General features: G+C 39.9%; 1 protein-coding gene across 2 annotated transcripts; it reads left to right on the top strand.

Annotated features, from left to right (window-relative positions):
• Positions 1-5,266: 5,266 nt before the first annotated feature.
• Positions 5,267-21,870, top strand: kcnip2 (Kv channel interacting protein 2). 2 transcript variants are annotated; one of them, XM_030781530.1, is made up of 9 exons: positions 5,267-5,342; positions 15,032-15,130; positions 15,515-15,639; positions 16,055-16,124; positions 16,598-16,668; positions 19,676-19,783; positions 20,081-20,185; positions 20,383-20,445; positions 21,823-21,870. In XM_030781530.1, exons 1-9 carry the CDS (start codon positions 5,267-5,269, stop codon positions 21,868-21,870), a joined length of 765 nt encoding a protein of 254 aa, XP_030637390.1. The 2 variants fall into 2 exon arrangements, with proteins under 2 accessions (XP_030637390.1, XP_030637391.1); XM_030781531.1 differs by having other exon boundaries at positions 15,032-15,134; positions 15,519-15,639.
• The last annotated feature ends 726 nt before the right edge of the window (positions 21,871-22,596 follow it).

The following is a 22,596-nucleotide window of genomic DNA, read 5'->3' as shown; positions in this document are numbered from 1 at the left end:
ATTTATGTGTGTGGTTTTTTTGTTTGTTTTTTTTTTTTAAATAAACTTTGTTTCTTACTACTCAGTCTCTGATGGTCCTTTTGATGTATACACCCCGGGTTTGAATTTAAAATCATACAAAGCAGAAACAAAGATCTCCTCCTAGTCTTTCAGCGCTTGTACACTGAGAAATAGGAAAGAAAAATACAAGAAAAAAATGTAAAGAGTGTTTTAGAAAAAAAATCTTTTCTGTTGATGGAAGCATCTGGAGGAGCTGGTACATTTTGACATGTCCCTCTCTCTCACTGACACTGAAGGAAATGTTATGGGTTTTTTTATGAAGTACGCAAAACAAATTTTAGATTAGAGTCATGTCATTGAAAAAAAAAGAAAAAAAACTGTCCATCCCAGCTGTTCCTCCATCACTGAGGGGCTCTAGGTTTTGGCAAACATTTTAAGGGTGGGGGGGGGGGGGGTGTTGAAAATGTCATTATCTATACTGTTCTTAAAAAAAGATTTCTAAGAAGTTTGTAGGAGTCATTTTGATTTATTTGTACAAGGTTTTAGTCATATCTTGTTACCACTCAGTCAACCTGCCTCATATCCCAGAATTAGAAGTTTTTCGGCTTGCTGGGGTAACTTTGTTTCCATGGAAACAGGGAGAATTACTGATGGGGCAGGATTCTTGGCTGGTGTAAAATGTGGATGATATTTTTGGTTGATGGAAGAAAAAATGAATTTGGACAGAGAATGATCAGTTTTTTTGCAGTTATTATTGCCTCTGGATGGATTTTTCTATTTTTGCTAAGAGCGTTATCTAACCCAATAAGGAAACAAACTCGAACTCAAAATGCTTGTGTGGATCCATTCTTTTCAAACCATTTTGGTAACACAACATTCCCCTAATGGTCTGGTTGCTATTTTTTTTCTCTCCTTGTTTCTCTCTTTCTCTCTCCCTCTCTCCCCGTGGAGAAAATAATTAGTCTTTATGACTGTTCTGAACTCAGCTTGCCCATTATTTTCCAGTGATGTCTCTGTTTCTTTGACACTGGGTGGCTTGGCTTTATATTCGAAAGTGCCGTTGCACAGCTAACTTAAACTACAGCACAGTTCCGGAAAATGATAGTGTTTTCTTCAGCTCCTGAGAGCCATGTCCAGTATCAGTTGACTGAAACTCGTGTGTGTGTGTGTGTGTGTGTGTGTGTGTGTGTGTGTGAGGGGGGGGTGGTCCTGTGACCTGAAATCGCAAAGGTGAACATTAGATGATCGAAGTCAAGAGCTTTAAAGCACAGAGGAAGAGAAGAAGGAAGGACGTTAAAAATACAAACAGTAAGGAGAGAGAACAAATGAATAGCTGAGAGCTTTCATTTTGTCATGTGGGCCACTGGGGTTGAGAAATGTCTCATCTCATCATCTCTGAATAGCATTGTGCTTAGTGTTAATAGTGCAAGGACAGACAGGCAGTTGATAGAGAGATTCAAGGTAAACAAATTTAGAGCTCGGGTCTCTATGAATGCCGTATAGGTTCCTGACTTAATGCTCACTTTCTTCATCAGTGTGGTACGTGACTCAAAGTTAAAGCGAAAGCTCGGATAAGTCTCCACAAAGTCGCTCTGAGCCTTAATTTGCCATAACGTACAGCCCTTTGAAGAGGGACTTTTATCATGTGTTGCCTTCATCCTAAATTACGAATAACATGTCAGCTAACAAAGCAAAGCGGCTGACTTTCCATCAGCTTCCTCATTAGTGTCTGCTTTCCAGCTTTTAAAGAGATTTACTGATCTTTGACTGTTTTATTTGTTTGTGTGGTGCTTCTAATTTGAATGTAAATCAGATTCTAAACTCTTACATTTTATCCTTTATATCAGCGCTAAATATCCGCTCTTCTCTTCAATTCATAGTATCTCATTTTCGTTTACGGTGGCAGACTTTGATCTGGCTTATCGTTGCTTTCCCTCTATCTCAGCCTGCCACATTTTTCCTCTTAACCTATCTGTGTTGTTGGGGGTTTTTTTCTTTTTAACCTTACTTAAACATTTTCTTCGCTTCACATTTTCTCTATCCCTCTGACCCTATGACCTTACTGAATTACCACTGGCTGTGTTTTCTCTTCTTGTATCAGCTCTTTGACCTTCCCTTTTTTTTCCTCTTCTTTTCATCCTTTTTCATTTTCTCTCTTGTATTTCTGAGAGGAGAGCTCCCCCCTTTCCTTTCCATCATTAAATCATGTGTCACTTCATAACTGTGAGTTAATTAACTCCTGTTTTTGGTTTTGCATTTTGTTCATTTTTGCTTTGGTCTCTAGAGACACTCTATGTAGGGGAAACTAATGGTACAGACAACTGTGATATATTCAGTCCTGTTGACTTTGTGGTTGTTGCTGTGAATTTGCTGAGTTTTGTTGTGTTTAAGCTTACAGCTTGGAAAACACACACACACACACATACACACACACAAAACAACGCTACTAAGTTCATATCAAAGGTTACACAACAAATGTGCTGGCACCATTAACATTAAACGCTGCAATTATATCATTTCAAGTTCATTGCAATGGCACAACAATTCACAAAGATGCTGATGCGCCCTACAGTGCTAACTGTGCTGTTCTGTCACATCATCCCATGTCTGTCTGAATCTCTCTGTTTTAATTTGTTTGGCTATTAGACTGACTGACAAAATACCAGTCATGCACCAGCATGGAGGGGAGAGGGGGGGTGTTAATTGCAGCGGCTGCTGCGTCTCTGAGTTGTAAAGAGAAGAGATGTCGTTCCAAGAGCAGGCATCCAAAGATTGAGCGCTCAGAGATGAAGAGAGACTCTTTCGTTTTTTAAAAGTACTTGCTTGTCAGTGTGAGCCATTTTTGAGTCAGGTCCGTCTGTGGGGCTGTCCCTGGGGAGGAGGAGCTGTCCAGGGTACTGAGGTTGTGTGACAGGGGGCAGAGCTGAGTCAGAGTGAGGGAGCTGTCCGTGGTAATAATGGACTCCAGGTGCACTATATAGGCCCCTGTTTTTTCCCCGTGTTTTGTACGCTGCCCCATTATCTTTCACAACTGTGAACTTCGTTATTTCCGTTGCTGAATTTTCTCTATAATGTCTGACACAAGGCTGACATTTTCTGCTGAAAGCCTATCACCTGTCCATCATGCCTTTTTAATGTTCCTGAAAAGCTGGTGGGCAGAATGAAACGGGCGATCATCAGCCGCTTAGAGAGAGCCAAGGAGAAAGCTTAACTGTGACAGCTCATGACATCCCTCTGTGTATTTATAATATTTCATTTCAACACATCAGCTCCCTCATCTAATATTCATCTCAGAAGAGATTACACGCTCTATCTGCTTGTCTGTGTGTGTGTGTGTGTGTGTGTGTGTGTGTAAACAGTTCTACTTCAGGCTACCTTTACAGATGGAACAATAGGAAAGACTGACTATCTGTTGCTCGTCATGAATGATTGGCTATGAGGTGTGTGTGTGTGTGTGTGTGTGTGTGTGTGTGTCTGAGTCCATGTCTGTGTAAGGACACTCTCATCATAATCCAACCGCTCAAACTGGGAGCAGTTTTATCTTTTTATCTGCAGCTCTCCAGTTGAGGCTCCACACTCATCCTTTTCATGACTGTTCCTCATCATATATAGATTTCCACCATGCCTGTTTGTTTGGCATTGGTGTGCATGTGTTCACTGGAACCACTTGTACTTCAAGTGAAGCCTTGCACTCAGCTGTCATTGGCACACACACACACACACACACACACACCGTTTTAAGATTACTCACTCAATGACTGTCATCTCGAATTGTCTAATCCTCGACTCTAAAACACAAGACCACACTTTGCTGATACTATGGAAAAACATTTTACTATCACCTAATTTGTACAGTATAGTGTTCCTTCTGTCCCACCACTCAGTAAAACGACGGTCTGAGTGATCAAAAGCCTCATAGTGTGTTTAGTTGTGCCATGTGCGATTTAAAGCTTCCTGGGCAGAAGCTGCCAGCCGGTTCCGTTCCTGTCTCTTCCCATTCTTTGGTCTTGTATTCCAGCTGCCTTGTCAAAACCAATTAGCATGAATGCAAACTTTAATGTGGAAAATGATTTGTTTTTAAAGAGATTAAAGTCCCACGGACAGAAGTCCTCTCATCATGGCATTTATTTTACTATAATTTATCTAATTTAAACATTTCTTCCTGCAAAAGGCCATAGGTGTTGAGCATGTCTAGTCTGATGGACGACGTCACTTAAATCACAAGCAAAATTTCTGTACAGCTTTGCATTTTATTTACCTACTTACTTACTTACTTACCTTGTTTAACCAAGGTTAAGCTACTAAGAACAAGCAATCATGCCAAAGCTTTAAAGAAACACCTTCAAAATTAGATTAATTTATCCTGCCAACGAACTGCTTTCGTGTCGGAGTCGTTTTGACTTTTAAAGGTGGAATGACAAGAGTTATTACCATCATTATCATTATCATTCAAGCCACTTCGTAAATTAAAGAGTTAAATTCTGCTACCCTGGCGAGGTCTGATCTGTGACTGTCTTCACGTCACTCTCTCCCTGAAGAGCCCGAGCGCGTGTTTCTAGCTCCCGAGCGAACCAAACCGAGTATATTATGCAATAACGGAGACACGCAAGATTTCCCTACCACTCCGCTTCTGGGCGACGCGTGCTTTGAACACGCTTCGCCTGAAAATATTATGCAGTCCGCTCAGGTCGCTCGGGACATTTAAAACCGGTTCAGAACTTTGAGAAAACATCAGTCGTTTACCTCTTTCAACGTAGGGACCTGGAGAGAACGGAAAATAATATACAAGACCATTTTCGCCACCTTTTGCTACTCATCTACATTTCTAGATTTTTACTATTTTCGAAGACTTGAAAGACTGAATGTTAAACTGTACACAGAACATCCCTGCACATTTTTAATTTTTCCGATTTAACGGTCAGTGCACCTGTGCGCAAAGGTAAGTTTGAAGTTCCGCGCTTAGTGAAAAGAGGCACGGTCGCTTGGCATTGCCAACAGATGTAAGAAGTGAAAAATCACAATTTACAAGTTCTAGAAACCTTTATAGGATGATGTTAGCAGAAATTAATACCTGCATTATGCGTAAAACGCAGTGGAACACTAAAAGCACTAGCTTACTTTAAGAGGTGGAAACGGAGGTCGGTTTTCCGTTTTTTGTTTTTCGTCCTTCTAAACTAGTTACCTCCCACTTACGCAGTTTTAATTGAACATTTTTCGATATTTAGTTGTAGCACTCAGCTAAGTGGTTTGTCAGTAATCACAAAAGATGAAGACAAAATCTGGAAATCAGAGCCTTTCTTCTGAATCGCGAGAATTAGAGGGCTCTAAAGACCTTCTCACGGGTAAGTCTTTTTTTTTAAACTGTCCTTTGATTGTACAATCAACTGTAATAAACTATGGTTCTATAGTACTATATCGCTAACTGATAGATTCCTTACTCTTGAATGTCAAGTTTTCTTTTACTGAAGTGTTTGCTGACCTGGGGTGTGCTCCCCGGGTCTTACTGATCTGGCACTGTATCTGTTATCACCATTGTGAGGCGCCCAATAAATCCGTGATTTTTGTTCATTCAAGACCTCTTTGTATATGTTAAAAAACGTCGTTCCTTTACACGGAAAATACCGAATTGTTAACTGATAACTAACTTAAGTCCATACAAAATTTATGTCCTTACTGGACAACATTGCATTAGCGTAAGTGAGGGGACAGTAGCGATTACATTGATTTATTTTATTTAAGCGAACGTGTTTACGTGTCTTCTTTGCTGCGTTTTGTGAACTTACAGAGTGTGAATTAATGGCATGACCGCATTTGTGATTCGCTGCTCCAAAATGCGCTTGTCTTGCCTGTCCTCACTCCACTTCTCTCTCTTAAGGATTACTCTGTTTTAGATAAAGTGCTGGTGGCCACGCCCTCTCTCATCCTCTGTCATTTTTCAGTTTACACGACTGGCTTCTCAAGGCTGTTTTTTCTGAGTTGAGTATTTTATCGTTTTTGTGTGCTTTTCATCAGAAATATCAGTCTCATTCTTGATTCGGGATTAAGTCCCATTCCGGTCGACATGCTCTTTGTGTAGGCATGTTACTCAGAGTAAATCTCATTAACCGAACGATGATATCAAAAGAAAAGATCTGTGTTTCAATGAAAAGCTTTTTTTCAGTTTCCAATCATTGTATGCCACTCTTTTGCAGGGCCTCTATCTTCTTTTAACGTGAATTAAATGTGATGTTAAGCCAACACCGTTCTGTGAATCTCTCAGTTAAATGCAGATGCTTAGACCAGGCTGTTATTCTCCTATAATGACTGCGAAAAAGAGGGAAGTAGGCCTAATGTATCTATTTAGTTTGTCTTTGTGAAACAACTGTTCAGTCGCTTTCATCCTGTTGTATAGCTTCATGAATATTTAATTAATCTTTAACAGGAGAATCATAGGCCCATTGCTTTAGTCACCATGCATAATCCAAACAAAATCTTATGTGGGGTTAAACACATAAAACTACGCAAACAAGCATCTCTTTTATAATCATATGACCGTTGGTTAAACAGTCACTTTGATTATAACCTTGCTGTTTTGTGTAAACTTAATCCAATCAATGTGAATTTGTTTTGTTGTTGATTTCATTGAACCCCAGACCTGAAGTATTTTCAGAATAAGTTAAGTTTGTTTGCTCTGTTTCTCATTAGTTTTAATTTTCATGAACTAATTAGCCATAAAATGACCCACTCCTAAAACAGAGAGAAAGCAGCTGGTGGTTTCAGGAGAAAATAAACACTGTTCTTTAGTAATTAAATAAATAAGTAAGTATATTCTAGTTTCTCACTCTGAGAGTTGGCATAATCATAATCAGGAAACTGCACTGACTGAATAAATGCACTGAGACTTCAAAATGATGAATATTTGTGATCATCCTGGGACTAAATGAATCTTTCAGTCCAGGACTGGAGGTCATTTGGATGATGTGTAATTTAGGTGAGACTGTTTGTAAGAATAGAACACACACTGTCTGACTGTCTGTAATGAGGCACAGTGTGAAAAATGGAAACTGGAGGGTAAGGCATGTCTCAGTTTTAGTATAAAAAAACTCTCATTGTTCTGTCTTCCTTTCCCACAGCAAATTAGTCATTGAATGAACAGAATCTGTGATTAAAAATATCACTCACTCTTTAGTTTTATCTGTATTTTATCCAGAAATGCCAAGAATGCCTTTTGATCATGTCAGTCTTTACATTTGATTGGCAAATACATTTCAAACAGCACTGACCGATGAATGCTGACCAAGACACAGATTATATTCTCGTTAATTCTGCCACAGGTAGAACACCAACACTTTACATTATCACAAAACAAGGATTTGGAAGACATGGTGTAAGGACTCCACTGTTCGGAATAACATGCTATACCAGTGGGGAAAGAGTGAAAAAAAACGTTTTGTTTTGTGCTTTATTATGATAAGATTATTGGTGTTACAGATGCACATTCTGACAACCAGCACACATGTTTCTGCCAACATAATCAACCTAATCTAACCTTAAAAATAATGTGCATATGGGGGGTGTTAAATGAAACAGGATGACACTTAAACCTAAATTCATTCAACTTATTAAATCACAAAATTATTTCCATTACCAAATGACAGGTCACATGACAGAGGTTACAGGCCCTGACTACACTCCCGGTGAACCGTCATCCCTGGGTACACTTTCACACATGCCCCCACGCTTTCGTTTATCTCTTCTCCTCTTCTGTTGGACATTCTTTAAACGGAAAGCAAAAGGTTCTGTTAGTCCATAAGTCCACAGACACCATCAGTCATTGTGACATTTAAGAACTCTGCAACACTTACTGACCAGGCATTTAGATAAACAACCTTAACCTTATAACCTTAAGAAGATATCATTTCCTCTTGAACTTAATGTAATCTGTTCTATGTATAGTATATATTAAATAGTCCATTTGAACATAAACTATACTGTCAACCAGAGGATGCTGAGAGGTCTCAGAGAGGTCTCTCTCTCTCTCCCTCTCGCTCTCTCTGTCTGTCTGTCTGTCTGTCTATCTATCTATCTATCTATCTATCTATCTATCTATCTATCTATCTATCTATCTATCTCAGAATCTGTGTGTCTATCTCATTGTTGTCCTCCTGAGACAGACTGTTTTATTTTTATTAGATTGGCTGATACTTATCTAGAGGCGTTCTCTGATCTGTCCCTGTTAGCTCTCTGTATTAAACCCCAAACAGCCATTTCCATTCTTTTATCTTCCCTCTGAGCGTTTGAATTGACCTGACAGCACCGCGGGCTCAAGCACTCTTCTTAATCCCATTTTGTTTTTATGACTGTCGCCCCCCCCCCCCCCCCCCCCCCCCCACTCTCTCTCCCAGCTCATAAACCATTAAAGTCTTTCCCTTCAACATGATCACAGTTTCATGGTGTGTATGTGTGTGTGTGTGTGTGTGTGTGTGAACCACTTACACATCAGTTCAATAGTGCATGGGGCTATATATATTTTAAGCGTACTGAGAAAGCATGGAAAATATATGGCACCTTAAAACTACAGTTACGCGCAAGCTCAAACTTCTTTCCAGGTGCTTCTGTGGAATGGACAAAAATAAGCCTCTGGTTCACCTCTACTTCACAGGAGACATGGCAGTAAACGTCTGTGTTTATATGTCTATGTGTATATTACTGATGCTGTTATCAATTATGGCCTGGTCTAGACCTTATACACACTTAATACTGCTTTGTGTTAACATGTGTTGAGATAGCACTGGGGGTGGTTCAGCGGGTAGCGCTGTGACCTCAAAGGAAGAAGGTCTTTAGTTCAATTCCTGGCCAGGGTGTGTGGAGTTTGAATGTTCTCCCAGTGTCCCTCCAGGGGCTCCCGTTTCCTGCCACAATCCAAAGACATGCAGGTAAGGTGAACTGAAGATACTAAATTGCCCCTGTGCGTTAATGTGTTTGTCTGTGCAATGGACTGGCGACCTGTCCAGGGTGTTTCCCCACCTTTCGCCCAATGAGCGCTGGGATAGGCTCCAGCACCACCCGCGACCCTAATTAGGATAAGTGGCTTAGAGAATGATGAATGAATGAGATAGCACTGTTTCTGTGGGGCAGCATTCTGAGTATATGTTTAATGTTTGTTTAGATGGAGAATACAGGCATATTGAATTAGTCATGCTAGAGAACACAGCCTTATATACACCTGGGTTATTTCAATCTCTCTTCATCTCTCAGACCCGCACACGCACACGCACACGCACACAACCATATGTATCCATTAAGTCCCCTTGGACACAGCAGAACCAGAATGCTTGTGTGTGAGTGGTGAGTGTATGAGTGTTTGTATATGCGTGTGTGTGTGAGAGAGAGTGAGAGAGAGAGAGTTTAATGTTGCAGCACATTGTTATTCTCATATGAGTTCCCTGAATCTCATTTCACTAATTGCACTCGTTTGAATGCTCTGATCACATTTCCTTAAAGTGTTCGGTTTGTTTTACATGAAAAGGTAATAAAATCACTTATGTATTAAAGCTCAGTGCCTTCTTTAATGCACACTTAAATTTTCCACACAGGGAAATGTGCCCAAGAGTGCATGCAAAAAACATTCATTTATCATGACATAAAAAAAAAACAGAGCTTCTCTTGTGTCTATATATGTATGTTTGTCTTGTGTGTGTGTATGTTTGTGTTGTATGCGTGTGTGTATTTAGTTGTGTACCAAGTGTAAAAATATCCTGTACATGTTTGTTGTATGTGCGTGTATTTAGTTGTGTACCAACTGTAAGTGTACCTTTTACATATTTGTTGCGTGTTCTGTGTCGTGTGTTTAATTTTGTTTGTTGCTAGTCGCATGTTGTGTGCATACACCAGGATCTCTGTGTGTTTGTGTGTGTGTGTGTGTGTGTGTCTGCATTCAGACACCTGGATACAAATGTGTGTGTGTGTGTGTGTATGGGAGCGTGTGCGCGCGCAAGCGTGCACCTGGATGTGTGTGTGTGTGTGTGTGTGTTTGTGTGATGTAGTAGCACACAGTCAGACTTCTGTTTGTTTTTCCATGTGAGGGCCAGGGCAAGACAGGTTGGCAGCTGGGCAGCTATTCTGATCTTTGTCAGTTTTCAGTTTAAAAACGCTCATCCTTTTATTATCATTGCATCATCCTAACACTGACACGCCCTCCTCATAGCCTGAACACTAACCTCTTAACACTCCATGACCCTTCACACTAATGTCTAACTGGTTAAGTGTTGTTGTATTGTTGTTGTTTTTTTTGTGTGTGTGTGTGTGTGTGTGTGTGTGAAGGAACCTAATTATCCAGTAACAGCACATAAACCTCTCTCTCTCTCTCTCTCTCTTTCTCTTGCTCTCTCTCACACGCACACATACACAGACTGATTTTTGTTTGTTTGTCTTATTAGTGTATTGGTAAACTGCCCATGTTTGTACTTGTGGCGTATAGACTAAATTAAACACCTCAGTTAGTGTGATGGAATGCAACCTCAGGGTACTGGGAAAACTACAAATATTTTATACCCCAAGTTGCTACTACTTTTACTTCCTATCTGAAAATGTCAATTGTTGTGAATGGAAAACCATTTTTCCCTTTAATGACCGCTGACTCTGCAATAGCGTAATACTGCCACTTAGTGGAATTTAGGGAGTACTACCACCACTCCACCAAAAATTACACTAATTTATAACTAAATTTATGAAGATTATTTGAAAGTATTCTAATAAAACTGTACATATAAAATATGATTCTTTCATTTCTGACTATATTATATTGCCATGTTTTTACACATAACATACATGTAAAAGGAAAACAAAGATTAAACTGAACCCAGACCTTCTGACTATGGCATGTTATAACAGGATGTTCCCACAGAGGGCGCCAGAGCTAACTATTTTATTGAGCACAAGCGTTGAGTTGAATTCTCACCTGTGTTTGCCAATGTCAGAGAGGCTCTCCATTTATGGATCAACTAATTAAAGGCCTTGAATGTGGTCGAAGTATTGTATGTGCGCATGTGTGTGTGTGTGTTATACAATGGGTTCAGAGACAAGGAGAGAGAGAGAGAGAGAGAGAGAAGTTTGTTTTCCACTATATATATGGGGTACATATTAGGGGTGTAACGATTCACCAATCGGAAACCGGTTTTAATGTTAAAGATGCGGCTACATCGATACGCGGACCCCTGGATCGACCTAAATGTACTATGAACTGGTCGATGGTCCGATTCTAAAGTTACGAATCGGCTGACTTAAGCTTTGTTGCTAATTCTACTTTAGAATAATCTGTGCTGCTGAGGACTCACTGATCTAACGTTACAAGTCATGTTACTTTCAAAATAATAATGACCACCTCTCATTCGCTAATAAATCTGCTCAGCCTCTTACATTGACCTTTTACCTTTTAGGAGAGTAACGTTAGCGTTGCTTGACAGGTCAAAACAAGAACATGTCCGACAACGCCGACACGGTTTACAGTGCACCATTAAATCATCAAATTATAATGACATACGATTCTGAAATGATACATTTGTCTTCTTTTTTTCCCGTGCCTAAAAAAAAAAAAAATACTTGGGATTCCCAGGTCTTCTATGAAATATATCTATTTGAAGGTAAGCAATGCCACTTTTATAGAATCGGCTTATTTTAATTTACAACGGAAAATAACTGTATCAGATTGAATCGCAGCGAATCACACGAATCGAATCGCACCAAATCGTTCCGTATTAAAATGTATCGTACCTAAATCGAATCGTAGCCCAGGTATCTAGATATGTATCGGATCGTCTTACAAGAGGGAGATGCACACCCCTAGTACATGTATATAGGGACAGAGAAAGAGAGCGAGCGAGAGAGCGAGAGAGAGAGTAAATCTATTCACATTTATTGGCAGATACACACACATCTAGGGACAGAAAGAGACAGAGAAAGTGAGCGAGCGAGCAAGTGAGACTAAATCTTTTTTTTTCCTCCATGCCCTCTGTTGCTTTCTTTCTCACACCAGTTCACCAGTTTTCTTTCTTCCTCCTGTTTTTTTTTCTGTCATTCTGCCTTTCAAATTGAGTAGAAAGCTCTCTTCCCATCTACTCAGTGTTATACTCATTAAAATTCCTGTGTATCTACGTATGGATTAATCTGTAGTACTTCTAAGTTGGTCAGTGGTCAGTTTAAGTCTTCGTACAGCTGTTCTATTCTTTATTAACGCATTCATCTTAAGGAAAACTAAAAATAAGAAGATTTTCATCTATGTCAATTCCCATTATACAGTAGTGATTTAACACAGCAGAGATCAATTCATTTGTTCATTCATTCAGTTAATAAATATATGGATAGAGGGTTATAACTGTTAATATAGGTAGCCATGCCTATTTTCCTGGCCGTGTACTCAGTCATATATTCAGTCAGTCATCAATTCTCTCAAAAGACTTACACCCTCAATACCATTAGCAAATATGTGATGTGATCTAAAAATGGATTTCTATTAGACATGCCTCAGATGAAAGTTATTACACTTATGTTCAGACTCACACTTCAGAAACACAGTAATGGAATGGAACATCAGTGTACATAAATTGGTAGGGAATGAAGGGAGAAGCACGTTACCTTTTATTCACACAACGCTGCACAAAAACAAAGTGACAGAATGCAAAATGAGAAGAGGGGGGACTGGGTTGTACAGTGAGGTGAAGCGATTCATATAAAAATACAGGAGTGAGATGGTGTGAAGATTTGAAGGGAGGTGAGTAAGAGAGAGAGAGATGTAGCAGACAGGAGGATAGGATGAGAAGACTACCAGAAAAGAAGTGGAACAAGTTTAGACATGACCTTACTGTCTAGCTTCTATTCCCCGGTGTGACAGTGACTCCCGTAACATATTGTTTTGTGGGGACCTTTGACCATTGGATCTACTTACTGGATGCTTACAGTATTTGTGCATGTTTACATGTGTGTCCACATTAGATGCACTGTTCAATGGAGGTAGACAAACAGAACCAAGTCACAGAAAAACCTGAGAAAGGGGTGGGGGTGGAGTCACACATGCATCTGAGATGAGGATGGGGAATGAATGAGAGAGAGAGAGAGAGAGAGAGAGAGAGAGAGAGAGAGAGAGATTTCATACAGACAAAGCATCTCCTGAGTTTTGATTCTCAGTGGATGGTCTCGGTCTATCATCTTTAAAAAGAGTGAAAACTAAAGACAGAGATGTGAGAGAGAAGAGGAACAGAATTCTGTTGGTCTAACCAGGAAAGACAAACCTGTTGACAAGGACAGAAAAAAGAAAGAAAGAAAGAAAGAAAGAAAGAAAGAAAGAAAGAAAGAAACCTGCTCTCATCCAGCAGCCCAGAATGAGTCAGTGCAGGCGGCTATGCTGGGGAAGGGTGACTGGAGTGATCCGTCACGTCTACCACTTTCTCACTGGGACCCTCAACTCAGGTAGAGTCACTGTACCCAGAGAGACAGAGAAAACTGGACAAATCTCATATCTTTTCACAAGCAACCTCAGAAGAGACATTTTAAATGAAAGTTGGCTTTAAATGCTGGCTAAAAATATATGTATGTCTATATTTATTCTTGACAGGTGTCTTAAATCTAGTTTTTAAGTCTAGTTTGGACAGCTGTACAGCACTTAAAGTGGGTCTCTAAGAACTGACTTTGCTCAGTTTATACAGTCAGTTTTATTTCATGTTGGCATATGTGGTCTAGGTGAAGACCTGGGCTTTAAAAGAGTCATTTGAACTCAGACTGACCTTGACAAGGCTGCTGCATATCTGCAATAGAGGAGCTGTTGTTGTCAGTGACATTCCTGTGTAAACATTCAGAGATCTGGTTCAAAGGTTCGCTATTCAGCTGAAGTGTTGTGTTGACTCTGAAGTATGATGTCTGACTTGGTCTTCCTACATGCTACCTGGATGCTTATTTAAGAAGCTTTCTAAGTGTGTGTGTGTGTGACAGTAAATGTTTTTCCATTTTTTGGTTTGATTTTGTGCTGAGTTCCTAGAAGCTGTATGCTGTATATCCGAGAATACCTCAACCGTAAAGAACAGGGTGTATGCTTTTGTATTTGCTCCCTCCACTGGTTACCATGGAGATGACGTTTTAGGTGTGAACTGTGTATGTGTGTGTGTGTGTGTGTGTGTGTGTTTGCGTGTTTGCGTAGCATTGCTCTGATAATGGCTGGAAGTGAAGACCCTTAAGGTCAGAGTGAAAACAGATCACTTTATAAAGGACATGTATGAAGCACTGACATTTTGAAGGCCATGATCAAGACAGTTTGTTCCTCTCTGAATTTGGCATTTACACAAGACACAGTACAAACTCACATCAGCCAAGTCATTTTCCACTCACAAAAGGCAATTTTAACAGCTCTACCTCCAGCAATACTCAGCATTTAAAATGCTCTCCAAAGTTCAACACCAGAAAGAAAACAGGTCTCCACCAGGTCCCAGCCAAGAGTCTGAATCTGAAATATTAGTGTCAGTTTCATAAGCGGGGGCCAAAATAGTAAGCGCTGCGCTGCTACCAAGGGGCATAAGTAGGTACTGCATGCAAGTGAACAAATACTCCCCTTACTCTGTAATTTAGAAAAGAAAACCAGGCACGACCAGGTCAGCAAATAACAATGTCCTTTACCATTTTTAACTTTTACAATCTTATTTTCAGTAGGAATAATATATTACTGTATCTGTAAAAACGTATTACTGTATTACTGTATCTGTAAACGTAGCTAAAGAGGGCCATTGCTTTAAAAGTATACTTTAATAAATAATTGTTCTAATTCTCTGTCAGGCTACATTTAGCAATAGAGGATATATTGCAATTAATTTCCTGCAGTGATAACTAGTTGAGTACATTTAGAACTACGGTGGTTTACATGATGAAATTCCTGAATCAGGACCCCTTGTTTAACACCATGTATGTCTTATTTGATCAATTTATATTGCTGTATTTATTAATGATATGTAAAAATTAACTATATATAAGAAACTCTGGACTAATCTTCTCTCCAACTGGTCAATTTTAGGTAACCCTCCCACCAGTCAAAGCAAAAAAACTGTAAAGCAGCGCTTCCTCAAACTGCTGCCCTGCTGTCACACTGACTCCGCCCCTTCTGTCAATCAAAGCAAGTGACTCACCACTGGTCTGCCCATATTTTTCTCCCTCTACCACTTTCAAGAGAGCAGAAGAAAAACCTTTTCAAAAAAGACAGTGAGAATAGAATGATCTTATGAAGTAATCTTTAGGATTAGTCATTCACATGCGTAGATAATTCATTGCTTCCCCGAGACAACTGAGCACAAGTCTACCACAGAGTCACTCCAAGAGCAATTTTCCCTAACATTATCATATGCTTCTCTCTCTCTCTCTCTCTCTCTCTCTCTCTTCCTCTCCGCTTCTCTCTCTCTCTCTCTCTCTCTCTCTCTCTCTCTTCCTCTCCCCTTCTCTCTCTCTCTCTCTCTCTTTCTCCCCCTTACACACACACACACACACACAAACACACACACAGACAGCGTGGATGAGGACTTCCAGGTGTCCACAGTGTGTTACAGACCAGAGGGTTTGGAGAAGCTGCAGGACATGACCAGGTTCTCCAGGAAGGAGCTGCAGATCCTCTACAGGAGTTTCAAAAATGTACGCAAAACAGTCTTTCCACATAGTATCTTCAACATAATATTTACTTCATTCACCGCATTAATCTGACGCTTTTACTGAGATTTCTTATTATGATCGTTATTTCTTGTTTTTCAAAGTGTTACAAACAGAAAGATAACTTCCATAATTTCACATTTATGGATATCAGAAGATATGAAACAAGTCATAGAGGAAATAATGAGTATTGCAAATAATAATCATCATCATGAATTTAGAGACAAAATACAAAACATTATGTTTAGTAGTACAAGCTATCCCAACTGATAAAAATATGACTAAGATATTTATATTTCTCTCTCTCTTTCTCTCTCTTTTTCCATTTGTGTGTGTGTGTGTGTGTGTGTGTGTGTGCATGCGTGCCTGCATGTGTGTGTGCGTCCATGTGTGTGTGCAGGAATGCCCTAATGGCATAGTGGATGAAGAGACATTCAAGTTCATCTATTCCCAGTTCTTCCTTCAGGGAGGTGAGTGACCTTTCTCTCTACATCTCAGATCATTGTCTTGATGGTTGTGTGTGCTACCATTTCACCATTCTAATCACAGAGGGACTCAGAATATGTAATAATCACAGAGCCAAGGCCACTGACCTGTGGCTCTGCACAGATGAGTAGCACCCTGTATTTCAGCCACAGCAAAAACTAATCACTGGGCTGCACTACCAGTCTTTAATGCAACCTACATTACCTGAAATGTGTTTCTGTGTGTGTATGTGTGTGTGTATGTGTGTGTGTGTCTATTTTCATGTATTTGTGTGAGTGTGTGTATGTGCAAGCACATGTCTGTGCATCGTGTGTGCTTGTATGTACGTGTGTGTGAAGCTGTGCATGTGAATGTAAGCATGTGTGCTGTGAGGGGACACTTCAACTGGATGATTATAGTTATTCTTGCTGTCAGATGTTCTTCCTAACTGAACGTGCCGATATTTCACCTCCCACAGACTCAAGTACGTATGCCCATTTCCTGTTTGAGGCCTTTGACAGACAAAAGAATGGAGTCGTTAGTTTTGAGGTGAGCTCACACCTGCTCATGATTGTAAGATAAGATAAGACAAGATAAGATAAGATAAGAAATACTTTATTAATCCCGAAGGAAATTTGAGTGTCACGACAGCACTGTCCAGCCCAAATCAAACAGAACAACAGAATAAACTAATATAAAATAGAGAGGTTGCATCTGTAAACCGACCTCGAAAAAAGTACAGTCGAGTGCTGTTATCATTTCTGTACTCTGTGAAAAACACCTGATCCTGACTTATCTACACTATCAACAGTAACACAGTACAAGATAACATGTTACTGAAATCTAATCAATTTCCTCTGTAATGAAGTAGTATAATGCACTACAGTCCAAATTCTTGCTATCACATTACAGTTACTTAGTTAATTTCACTTTCAGTACTTGCATTACACATGTATTTTTAAGTGAAGAATATTAATTCTGTGACACATTCAAAACATAAGTTTTGTCTGTACAATAATACCCATCCCTGCCTGCCCTATGTGCGTCACTACCGGCAACAGCTGACGTATTCAAGTCAACATAGCAGTGGCTAATGTGGAGCTTGCATGTATTTGGAAATACATTGAGTTAATATTTACTAAAACACATTCAAAAAGTCTGTTCCATTTTCTTTGAGATGTTCAACTTTATTTGTATAGTGCTTTTTACAATCAAAAATTGTCTCAAAGCAGCTTTACAGAGACCAGTGCCTAAACACCCAGTGAACATGCCTGACATGACAGTGGCAAAGAAAAACTCCCTAATGAAGTGTACATGAGGAGGAAACCTTGGGAGGAACCAAGACTCAACAGGGGGAGCCCATCCTCCTCTGGCCAGCACATAGAATAGAGACATTTATGGTGTCTTGGTGTCATCCTTGTACTATGCATTTTGTAGATTTGTATAGGTTTTTAGCAAGTAACTGAAAAGAAAAGTACTGAGTAGTGTAACTACTTTTTCCAGAAAGTAATGTGTAAACTAATCCCATTACAGTTTGAGAGAAGTAATAATTAATTCATTATGGATTACTTTCTTTGGGTAACCACCGCAACGCTGCGTGTTTATGAAAGTTTTCCAGAGAAGATGTACAGAACTTGGAACAGAACTTTGCCTCTGTCTTTACTGAAAAAGTGGCGGTCATCAGTAGCCTATTCTCTGAACCACTGGAGACAACCGTTCCCCGCGGCTAAAGGTGCATTACTTCCCTCATTCACCCCCCTCACTGAGAGCAAGGTATCTAAGCTCCTGACATGTAGCTGTCCTACTACACACCCACTGGACCCCATTCCCACCAACCTGCTTCAAGCTGTATCACCCACCATTGTGCCAGCAGTCACGCATGTGATAAATACTTCACTGGTTTCAAAAAGGGAGGCTTTCAAACAGGTTTCAGAGTTCCTCACTCGGAATGACCTCCTTGATATAAATCAGTCAGGCTTTAAGAGTGGCCACTCCATTGAAACAGCTCTGTTGTCTGTGACAGAAGTCCTATAGGCAACCAGAGCTGCAGGTCAGTCCTCAGTGCTTATTCTGCTGAACTTATCAGCAGCCTTTGATACAGTCAACTAATGCATCCTGCTATCCGTTCTCTCTGATATGGGAGATCTCAGGCAAAGTGTATTCTTGGTTTGAATCCTACCTCACTGGGCACACTTTCAACATATTATGGCAAGGACAAACGTCCACATCCCATCGCCTCTCCACAGCAGTGCCCCGAGGCTCAGTGCTGGGACCCCTTCTCTTTGCAGTATACACCACCTCCCTGGGTCTGGTTATCCGCTCACATGGCTTCTCATATCACTGCTACACAGATGATTACCAGCTATACCTGTCATTCCTGCTAGATGACCCCATGGTCTCAGCGTGGATCTCGGCTTGTCTCTCAGACATACCCACATGGATGAAAGAACGCCACCCTCAGCTAAACTTCTCCAAGACCGACCTCTTGGTCATTTCATTGCCTCTTCATCCCTAACCCCAGCCAAGGAAGTGAGAAACCTGGGAGTCATGATTGATGACCAGCTATCCTTCTCTGACCATGTTGCGTTGGTCTCTCAGTCGTGTCGCTTTGCCCTTTACAACATAAGGAGAATCAGGCCTAACCTAAATCAGTATGCCACCCAACTCTTGGTACAGGCCATGGTTATCTCTCGGCTTGACTACTGTAATGCCCTTCTAGCAGGTCTCCCGGCATGCACAGTGAAACCTCTACAGATGGTCCAGAACGCAGCGGCACCTCTGGTTTTCAGTCAACCTAAGAGGGCACATGTCACACCGCTACTCGTCGACCTCCACTGGCTACCCATGGCCACCCGAATCAAATTCAATACACTAATCCCTGCTTACAGAGTGACTTCTGGGTCTACACCCATCTACCTGAACTCGCTAATACAGGCTTATGCTCCTTCTCGCCCACTGCGTTCCTCTAAGGAACATCTTCCGGCATTGCCATCCCTACACACGAAGCAATCTCAGTCCAGACTGTTTTTGTTTATGGTTCCCCGATGGTGGAACAAGCTACTGACTGCCATCAGAGCAGGGGTGTCCCTCTCTATCTTCAAGAACCTCTTAAAGACTCACCTTTTCCAAGAGCACCTCCTCTCCTAACAACTAACATCTAACACCCTAACACGCCTCACCCACACCTACTGTGTTCTTCTCTACCTACTCTCCTGCCTCTGTCTTGAAAGAAAACACACTTATTGCTTGCACTTTAAACAGATGTAATACTAGCACCTATTCATCTGTCTCTCACTGTACAGGAGCTTGAATTGTTTCCTCAACTGTAAGTCGCTTTGGATAAAAGCGTCAGCTAAATAAATGTAATGTAGTGTAATGATGTACATTCCTGTCATGTAGCGCTTGTATAAATCTCTTGAACAGAGAAATTCTCCACATTTTGTCCTTTTTAGGTGGTTGCATATCTCTCACATCCTTCCCATAGTTACAGCATCTTAATGTTTCTAGTATTATGAGCCTTCCCTTCTCTGACCTGTTGACCTTTGACCCTTCTCAGGACTTTGTGATTGCGCTGTCGACCATTCTGCGTGGGACAGCCATCGATCGGCTCACCTGGGCATTTAACCTTTATGACCTCAACAAGGACGGCTGTGTTACCAAAGAGGTAGAAAACAGGGGGGAAACTTTTAATTTTATGAAGACATGACATAGAGCAGTGCTGTATCTTTGGACAGATAGGCGTTGACGCTGTTCAAAATCATACAGTTTTTCCAGCAATTTTGATATTTTGTTGGTGGTTGATTATTGAAATAACATTTCAGGCATTTTTATGATTTGGAAGGGTTAACATCAAAACCCATAAATCTTATAAAGTCTGAAACAATTCTACATGAACAGACTGAAATGAAATGGAATTAAAAAAAAAAAAAAAAGATATGAGCATAGGATCTGATTGTTGCAGGAGATGACCGATATAATAAGGTCTATTTACGATATGATGGGGAAGTACACTTACCCCTGCATGGAGGACAGTGCTCCACAGGAACACGTGGAAAACTTTTTCCAGGTAACAACCCCTCTGATTCTCAGTCGCTCGGCCTACTCAGCTATTTTTAGACATACAGACAGTGTTGTACCTCTGTTAGTTTGGACTTAGTTCTGTAAGGATTTATTATTGTTATCGTTGTTGTTGTTGTTGTTGTGATTATTATTATTATTATTATTATTATTATTATTATTATTATTATTATTATGTGCGTGCAGAAAATGGATCAGAACAATGATGGTATTGTCACAATGGAGGAGTTTCTGGAATCATGCCAAAAGGTACCACACTCATTTTATATTTTATCGCTCCCCAAGGACAGTAAAGCTTTATCACTATGGATTCAATCTAGTTCTCTTCAACTGGGTTGAGCTGACTTAAACTTAACTGAAATAAATTTGAATAAATAAGTAAATACTAAACTGAACTGGATTGAATTGAACTGAATTGAAAACATCATTGAGTCATTTTCAGTCAAAAGCTAATCATTTTCACTTAAACTCACTTTTGTCTTTTCTGTGGTTGTTTCATTACATCTAAAAATGTTTAATTATATCTTGAAATTAGATCTTATTTGAACCCACACAGCACAGAGGCAAACCGTTCTCATTAGACAACACCAGATCAATGTATGTATGGATTATGTGCTCTTAAACACATACTACGGTTATATGCAGCCTAATAATCCATTAATAGTCTGACTAATAGCTCCAACGGAATTTAAAAAAAAAAAAGTTCATATAAACACCTAAATCAGAGTAGAGTTATCCAAGCAAGTTAGATCCAAATGAAATTTCTGCATAAGAATGTATAATAATCTGTAAAACAGAAACATATTACTCACTAATAGCCATGTAGACACTTGAATCATTGGCAGGCCCAAGAAATACAAATGTGAACAAATGTAATATACTGAATTAATGCTAATTCTGTGCTATTAGCACTGACTTCTCATTGATATGGTAACATTAACACTAAAAGCCAATCCTTGCATGTGCAGATTTTTTTCTATTTGTATTTTTATTTTTATTTATTTATTTATTTATTTATTCAGATTACAGATTTGTTTTTCGGATGACAGTAAAAAATTTAGAATACATATCAATAGCACGTTCAGAATCTCCAGTTAAAACGAATTCATTCGGATCGATAAAAATCTCTGCATGTAAACGCAGCCACTTATCCCTGCGTGAGCTGAATAAATTAGCCGTTCATTTATGCACCACTCTACTCGTTAGAGAAGGCATTTACATATTTTTCTATTTTCTAAACGCAAACATTCATCAGGCACTTACTTTAGAGAAGGCATTTACATATTTTACTGTTTTCTAAACGCAAACATTCATCAGGCACTTACTTTAAGTTATTGTACAGTTGTCGCAATCTGCTGCTGAAACCTCTCCAAACACTGTGTGATATCTGAGGGCTCATAGAATTCAGTGGCTACTGAGCCTTTCTGCCTCAACCCAACTCCAAACGGAAACTATACAGTCCAACCACGCATATCAGTTTTCACTATCACAACTATAGCCTATGTCCACTTATATGAGAAAATTCAAATTACCTGGATATTTTTGTTTTTCTGTCTGTCTGTCTATTTTTCAATGATCCTTCCTCCCTTCTTTTTTGAATTCTCCTGTACAATTCCCCTCCTGCAGGATGAGAATATTATGGAGTCTATGCAGCTTTTTGATCACATCCTTTAGCTCCAAACACGCCCCGTTGGTTGGACTCCTTCACTAGCTCCTGGAGGTTCTGATTTAATCCCTGGCCTATTTCAGCAAGCGGACCCGTGGTTCCCTCCATCCAGCTGAAGCCAGGGAGGCGGAGAGAAGATGGAGAGTTGATGCGGATGTACACCAGACATTTAATCATGCTTTTTCATTGGTGAGGTCCAAATCAGCTCGTCTTTCTCAAGCGTTCGCACACCAGAGAGGGTTAATGCTTCGATAATGAATGGAAAACTCAAAATGACAGGTGGTGTTTTCAATACCAACGGCACTCCTCAGAAGAACCTCTTCAAAGAATATATACATATTTACAATAACACAGCATAACTGCATGATGTCTGGTATTTGATGATACATGAGGGCCAAAAAAAACCTATATGATGTAATATTTGTTTGTATGGATGGCTTGTTCTAATTCTGTAGAGATTAAGGGACTATTTGGATAAGAGAATATTTGAAAAGCCTGGGTGAATAATATCAAAAACGCATTTGTTTGAAGATCCGTAAAGTCAGTGGTAGTGGTCGGTTTTTAATGACAAGCTTTCGAGGTTTCACACTGTCTCTGACTGAAGGTCAAACAGGCTTCAATGTGAAAAGAGCCTTAGCAGTGATATATGCAGCACTATCTCACTCTTACACAACACAGTTATCCTAACAAGTGGCACAAAAAAATTGTCAGTTTATTGATAATTTCATATCGTT

This window comes from Chanos chanos, chromosome 8 (assembly GCF_902362185.1).
Source record: "Chanos chanos chromosome 8, fChaCha1.1, whole genome shotgun sequence".
Classification (NCBI taxonomy): Eukaryota; Metazoa; Chordata; class Actinopteri; order Gonorynchiformes; family Chanidae; genus Chanos; species Chanos chanos.
The sequence above is the reverse complement of the archived record's forward strand: the minus strand, read 5'-3'. Positions and strand labels throughout refer to the sequence as shown.